At 48.2% G+C, this 7,500-nt stretch overlaps 1 protein-coding gene across 1 annotated transcript in view; it reads left to right on the forward strand.

Annotated features, from left to right (window-relative positions):
* Window positions 1-7,500, forward strand: part of atxn7l1 (ataxin 7-like 1) — a 65,907-nt gene that overhangs the window by 42,054 nt on the left and 16,353 nt on the right. The window contains exons 4-5 of the mRNA XM_083661981.1: window positions 1-152; window positions 276-656. The exon at window positions 1-152 is cut by the window's left edge and continues 47 nt beyond it. Coding sequence (XP_083518107.1) covers window positions 1-152; window positions 276-656 — 533 coding nt within the window. The remainder of the gene's footprint in view (window positions 153-275; window positions 657-7,500) is intronic.

A 7,500-nucleotide genomic window follows, 5' to 3' on the forward strand; every position in this document is an offset into this window, starting at 1 on the left:
ATGAAGCCCAAGGCCCCTGCGGTGGCCCCCACTGTGGCCCCCAGCCCCGGGGACATGCTGGCCTTCAGGGTGCCCAAGGATTACCCCCACTCCCGCTTCAGCAAGGCCCCGCTCGCGGTCTACCCACCCAAGGGAGCTCGCAACAAGACATGGTGGGTACAGAGTGTACAACATCTGTTTACCATCGGCAATAAAATCAACCATCATACTCACACACGTAGACACTCACACAAACACATCAATCACTCTAAGCTTCTCTTCCTGTCTCCCTTCAGCATATCCCTCCCAGTCGTAAGCCTGGAGAAGATCCGTCTCACCTCCTCCCCCTCGCCCTCCTCCCTCAAACCCCCCTCCCTCCCCCCGCCGGCCTCCCAACGCTCCGGCGAGAAGCTGGTGAACGGTCGTGGCGCGGGCGGGCCGTCCACACCGCGCCCCGCCACGCCCCCGTCCTCCCTGGGGGACGGGCGGCCCGGTCCGGCACGCTCTCCCCTGGACAGACGAGTGTCATCCGCCGCCTCGCCCTCCCCGCTGGACCGGAGGCCCTCGCCATCACCCTCCCACAGATCCGGCGCCCCGCCACCGTCGTCGCCGCTGCCGAGGAAGAACCAGAACGGAACGAAGACTTCCTCCACGTCGCACAAAAGACTCTCAGGTCAGTTTCGGAGCACAGTGATGCAAAGTGCCCTGGGCTGTTTGTCATTTGTCCATTTTCCTTGGCCATTTCTGTATTCATCAACTGGGCATACATGCTGCTTTTTTCCAGCAATGCCACACTGACACAGTTCCACAATTTCATGCTCTGGAGCTTTCGAGTAGCACCACAGTCTTTTCCTGCTGGGAGTTATGTGCAGTGCTCAAGAGTGTCACTTAAAATTTCACGCATTCCTGCAAGTGCATGATGATCATTGGGCTGTTTTGGTGCCCCTCCGGCATGGGTAGTGTGTTAGCCCAGTGGTTCTCAAATGGGGCACTTTGCCAGGGGGTCCGCGAAAAGTTTTCAGTTTTTTTTTTTTTTTTTTTTTTTTTTTTTTAATAAAATGCTACATGTTACTTATTCCTTCTCAAACTATTTCCTACATGGTGCTAGTCTATCAAAATATCCTAGCTGTCATTGATTGTGTTGCATAGTGGTTTTCTGTACTGTTGACAAATTGTGATATTGTAAGTCGCTTTGGACAAAACAAAAGCATCTGCTAAATGACGTAATGTACCGTAAATTCCGGACTATAAGCCGCGGCTTTTTTCCCGTTTTTTGGCCTTTTTTGCCCCCTGCGGCTTATATAACGGTGCGGCTTATCTATGGATTTTTCCAGCAAACGGCCACTCGGGAACCTCCAAAATCTATGGATGTTGGTATGAGGCAGAACGAGAGCAAGACAGACATTATGAGAGCGAGACCCTGATTGGATGATGTTGCAAAAAATGTGCCTCGCGACCTGATTGGAGCACTGTGCCACTACTCTCTCTCAGCCACTACGGTAAAACACCCTCCCTCCTCCCTCGCTCCGGGGGGAAAAAGGCAGCGATTGAGCCTGAAAGACAGTCTGAATGAAATTGAATGTAACATTCCCAATTCTATGTATTACATTCTAAAAAACTAACAGCAACATTTTGGAAGGCTAAGCCACACAACTAGCTCGTTGTAATCTAACATCATGCTTCAAAAGATGGAGAACTGGCTGTGTTACGTCGATGGCGGCGATTGAGCCTGAAAGCCATGTCTGAGACAGTAGCGAGACAGGAACAACAACAGCAGCAGCAGCAAAGGATCATGCACAAACCCGAGACGAAAGGGACTGTCCGTCAGGGCGCGGACGACTGTGTCAGCAACTCCCTCCCGACTACCAGGAGAAAATTACAAACTTCGGCGAATTCACACAAAGAAAGATCAAGGAATATTCCATCGGACCGGAGCAGATCATAAATATGGATGAAGTGCCTTTGACGTTCGACCTGCCTCTCACTAGGACTGTTAACAAGAAAGGTGAATCGTCCATCACGTTGAGAACCACAGGTCACGAGAGAACGAATTTCACTTGTGTTCTTGGCTGCACAGCAGCTCCCGCCGATGGTGATTTTTAAGCATCTCACAATGTGTGATTTTGTCTGGGGATTAGTGACCTGACTTTTGTTTTGTTGAAATGTTAATAAATGGGAGCTTCCCCAAACAGCCATCTCTTTCCCGACAATCCCCTCTGTGCACGAAGCCTTACATATGGTAATTAAACATCAAAACACCCGCGGCTTATAGACCGGTGCGGCTTATATAAGAAAAAAATAGTCACCTTTGAAGGTGCGGCTTATAGACCGGTGCGCCTTATAGTCCGGAATTTACGGTAAATGTAATATACATAATAAAAAAAATTTTTTTTTTTTTTTTGCAAAATCTTCATAGTTCAACGAAAATAGTTTATGCTTTAAATCTAAAATGGTTCATGGATTACATTCTAATAACAAACCGATCAAATTAAAAGTCAAGCACGTTACCGTGGAAACAATTAAGCTTAGCCCAAAATCACAAATCAGAATGAGGGGGTCCCCGGTATATTTTCTATCTTGTAAGGGGTCTTTGGCTGAAAAACATTTGAGAACCTCTGTGTTAGCCAACTACGGTAGTACTTTTTCTTTTTCACTGACTTGGCTCAGTCGGTCTCTCCCTACCTGCACTCTCCCTGCCTGCACTTTCAACATCAATCTGAGCCTCATATATAAACGCCTCAATCAGAATAAACTGGCCTGACCCAAATGAAATGTCATTCCGTTTGAGAGGGGTGGTATAACCCTTTCATAATCCGGTCGTTGAATAGAATTTCATCATGTAAACGCTGATTCGGATCACTTTCTTTATCTTGCCTCTTTCTGCACATGCTCGTGCATTTAACATTTAAGTAACATCAATTATGTTACCATTTTCTGGTGCATCTGGGTAGTGTAGAGGTAGATTCCCTGCCTACCAACGCGAGGGCCGCAGGTTCGCATCCTCGTGTTACCTCCGGCTTTGTCGGGCGTCCATACAGGCACGATTGGCTGGTGTCTGCTGGAGGGAAGCCGGATTGAGGGTATTTGTCCTAGTGCCTCCTCTGGTCGGTCGGGGCGCCTGTTCGGGGTGGAAGGGAACTGGTGGGAATAGCGTGATCCTCCCACGTGTTACGTCCTGCCAGTGAAGCTCCCACTGTCGGGTGGAAAGAAGCGGCTGGCAACTGCGCATGTCTCGGAGGAATCATGGTGTTTGTCTACGGTTCTTCGCAGATAGGCAGAGGGTGGAGCAGATAGGCAGAGGGTGGAGCAGCGACCAGGGCAGCAGGGGAAAAATTGGCCAAGTACATTTGGTGAGAAAATGGGGGGGGGGGGACATAAAAATAAACATATGTTACCATTTTCTTCCGGGAGGATTCAAATGGATGTGCTTGTTATTAACTCCGGGGTGCTCAGTTCATTTTTATTAAAATATATAATAGAAGAAAGAACATCTGGAGCTCAAGAGACCTGACCATCACAACCAAGATCAGGATCTTCAACACCAATGTGAAGTCAGTCCTACTTTACCGCGCCAAGACATGGAGGATCACTGTCCTCACCACCAAGAAAATCCAAACTTTCAACACCACCTGACTGCGACGAATCCTCCGGATCTGCTGGCCTAACACCATCAGCAACAAGGAACTGTGGCAATGCACAAAGCAACAGCCAGCAGATGAAGAGATTCTCCAACGGCGTTGGAGATGGATAGGACACACATTGCACAAACCAGCCACAAACATCACAAGGCAATCCCTCAAGTGGAACCCCCAAGGGAAAAGGAGAGGTCATCCAAACACCTGGCGCGGAGACTTTGATGCAGATGTCAAGAGGATGGGCCACACCTGGGGACAACTGGATGGGTTGGCTCAAATAGGGGAGGCCTGGAGAACTCTTGTTGACCCCCTATGCCCCAGGAGGGCTAATAGGCCTAAGTAAGTAATATAATAGAATATGTCCTATTTTGTCACCCACTGCTCATGGCAGAGAAAATTAATGTTCAGATTAAAATATTTTGCAAATATCAAGTCTCGAGTCACTGTCAATCTTTACATCAATGCAAAACGAGGGTATGCAAATGAAGACAGCTGTTCATCATCAGCATGCTCATTGATGAATAGAGCTGAACAGGCACGTGACAGGAAGTGAGTTCCCCTTTAATTTCTCCATAGACATTTAGAGAGAGAAAATGTCTCTGGAGAAAATGAATGGGGAACTCACTTCCGGGGCAGGAAACGTCACGGAAAGTCACGTGACTGTGCTCTATACCATGCTGTACCACCAAGATAAAAAGTGTGTGATCAGATCATGTGTTGGCACGACCAACTAAGAGCGTTGGTAGCAGCAGTGCTGCCAGTGTCAAAGTGAGTCTGGAGCCCTGAAGTGCCTTGCTGATTGGCACCTCGACCGCAGTTGTTGAGGGAGGGGGGACGGCATTACCCTTTCATTTTCCCCGCCCACATTTGGAATTGGATCCAGCACCCTTCCACAAGGCTACTTCTGTTCACCTGCAGGCTACCACCACCGTTCCTGTGCTGGAGAAGAGGAGACTTCCTGGCTCTGTAACAGAAAGTACTCATAGAAAAGCATTATGCCGTAAAAGACCACTTCCTCATGCATGTACAGTACAAGCAGCTCACACACAGCAGTTCTTATCTCTGTAACCTTTGGAAAGTCTCCAGTGCTGAGGGTTTGGTGGGGCGGGGAAACTGTGTGTTTTGGAAAGGTCTTAGTCGCCTTCTCTCTCTTACTCACTCTCCTCTCTCTGTTCCCCTGACGCCTCTTTCACTTTCACTCTGATTCACTCTCTCCTCCCCTAGCTTCTTCTGTTTTCTCTCAATCCAACTCTTCCCCCTCCTCCTCTGCCTCAGAAGTAATGTTATTGCCAAGTGCTTTATGTTATAAATACAAGAGAGTTGACCCACTCACAAAATATGAGAGGTCAGAACAGATTTAATAATTAGGACAAATTGTTTTGGCAATGGATGCCAAGACACTTTTTATGCCTCCGCCGGCGATGGCCAGGCCGGAGGCATTATGGATCCGGGTTGTCCGTCCGTACGGCTGTCCGTACGGCTGTCTGTCCGTCCGTCCGTCCGTCCGTCCGTCCGTCCGTCCGTACGATGTTCCATGTTTGTTAACGCGATATCTGAGGAACGCCTGGACGGAATTTCATCAGATTCGCCTTAAACATTCACTTAGGCTCAAGGATGATCTGATTAGATTTTGGTGGTCAAAGGTCAAAGGTCAAGGTCACTGTGACCTCTCGAACGCCATTTTCAAGCTTGTTAACGCGATATCTGAGGAACGCCTGGACGGAATTTCATCAAATTTGCCTCAAACATCGACTTAGACTCAAGGATGATCTGATTAGATTTTGGTGGTCAAAGGTCAAAGGTCAAGGTCACTGTGACCTCTCGAACGCCATTTTCAAGCTTGTTAACGCGATATCTGAGGAACGCCTGGACGGAATTTCATCAAATTTGCCTCAAACATCGACTTAGACTCCAGGATGATCTGATTAGATTTTGGTGGTCAAACGTCAAAGGTCAAGGTCACTGTGACCTCTCAAACGCCATTTTCAAGCTTGTTAACGCGATATCTCAGGAATGCCTTGACGGAATTTAATCAAACTTGTCTCAAACATCGACTTGGACTCAAGGATGAACTGATTAGATTTTGGTGGTCAAAGGTCAAGGTCACTGTGACCTCTTGAACGCCATTTTCAAGCTTGTTAACGCGATATCTCAGGAATGCCTTGACGGAATTTAATCAAACTTGTCTCAAACATCGACTTGGACTCAAGGATGAACTGATTACATTTTGGTGGTCAAAAGTCAAAGGTCAAGGTCACTGTGACCTCTCAAACGCCATTTTCCAGCTTGTTAACGCGATATCTCACGAATGCCTTGACGGAATTTCATCAAATTTGCCTCAAACATCGCCTTACACTCAAGGATGATCTGATTAGATTTTGGTGGTCAAGGTGAGCTCTCGAACGCCATTTTCAAGCTTGTTAACGCGATATCTCAGGAATGCCTTGACGGAATTTAATCAAACTCGACTTGGACTCAAGGATGAACTGATTACATTTTGGTGGTCAAAGTTCAAGGTCACTGTGACCTCTCACACACCCAATTTCCAAGCTCTGTAACGCAACATCACAGGAGCGCCTTGACGGAATCTCTTCCAATTTGCCTCAAATGGCGATTTGGACTCCAGAATGAACTAATGGCGGAGGCATAAGTCCGCGTTGCGGTCGTTCTAGTTTGTGTTTGTTTCCCTTTTTTCTCTCCTCTCCATCTATACTGTATCTTCCCCCTCCTCCCACTCTCTCTTCTCTTCTGTCTCCACATTTGGGCTGCGTCTTGCTGAGCTCCATGCCTCTGATTTACACACTCTTACACCTGGTTCACATCACAAGCATCTCTGAAGCAGCACTTCACGGAAGCTTCCAGCAGGAGCCTTGCTATTCACACCAGAATCACGTTTTGTCCACGGCTCGCTATGTTTTGCCCGGCGCTGCCCTGCCCCCGCTCACAACTTGCATTGACTTCACGCCTGGCTGCTCGCATGCAGACCAGAGAGACCAGGGGCCGGTTGCACCAACTGGTCTTAACTATGCCTGGTCGTAACTCCTACGTCGGTCTTAGTTAAGACCATGGATTTACGCCTGTTGCACCAACACGGCTTATGTCTGGTCTTAACTATGCTGGTCGTAGCAATGCGCGTCCATGTGAATTGCCAGGGAATGCACCCTGATTGGATGATGTTGCAAAAAATGTGCCTCGCGACCTGCTTGGAGCACTGTGCCACTACGCTCTCTCAGCCACTACTGTAAAACACCCTCCCTCCTCTCACCCTCCCTCGCTCCGGGGGAAAAATGGCGGCGATTGAGCCAGAAAGACAGTCTGAATGAAATTGAATGTAACGTTCCCAATTCTATGTATTACATTCTAAAAAATTAACGGCAACATTTTGGAAGGCTAAGCCACACAACTAGTTAGTTATAATCTAACGTCGTGCTTTCAAAGACGGCGAACTGGCGGTGTTACGACGATGACGGTCAAAAAGGTCTCCGCGGAGATCTCTGTTACAGGCAGGCTCTACGCCTCCTCCTGACCAGGCGTAGGAGTTACGCCTGGTCGTAGTGAAAATAAGGCTTAAGCCGTCTTGGTGCAACCGGCGTAGCTGTTAGGTCGTAAAGTTACGACCAACTTAGCTTAAGACCAGTGTAAGACCAGTTGGTGCAACCGGCCCCAGAAGCTGAAACTATCGCTGCAGCACGCATGCAGCGTGCGGCTGGTGTGATCGGTCTCGCCTGTTAACAAGGACACTGAAATGAAACTCACTGCGTTGCTTCAGTGTAGGATTGGCTTATGGTGTGTTCGGGCCCTTAATTCATAAGCTCCTGCTCCCAAAAGCTGCTTCTCTTTTTAGCACGTGCGCTTTGGTCAAGAGACGCTTTGTTAGGGTCAGTCA

This window comes from Poromitra crassiceps (assembly GCF_964638095.1).
Source record: "Poromitra crassiceps genome assembly, chromosome: 2".
Taxonomy (NCBI): domain Eukaryota; kingdom Metazoa; phylum Chordata; class Actinopteri; order Beryciformes; family Melamphaidae; genus Poromitra; species Poromitra crassiceps.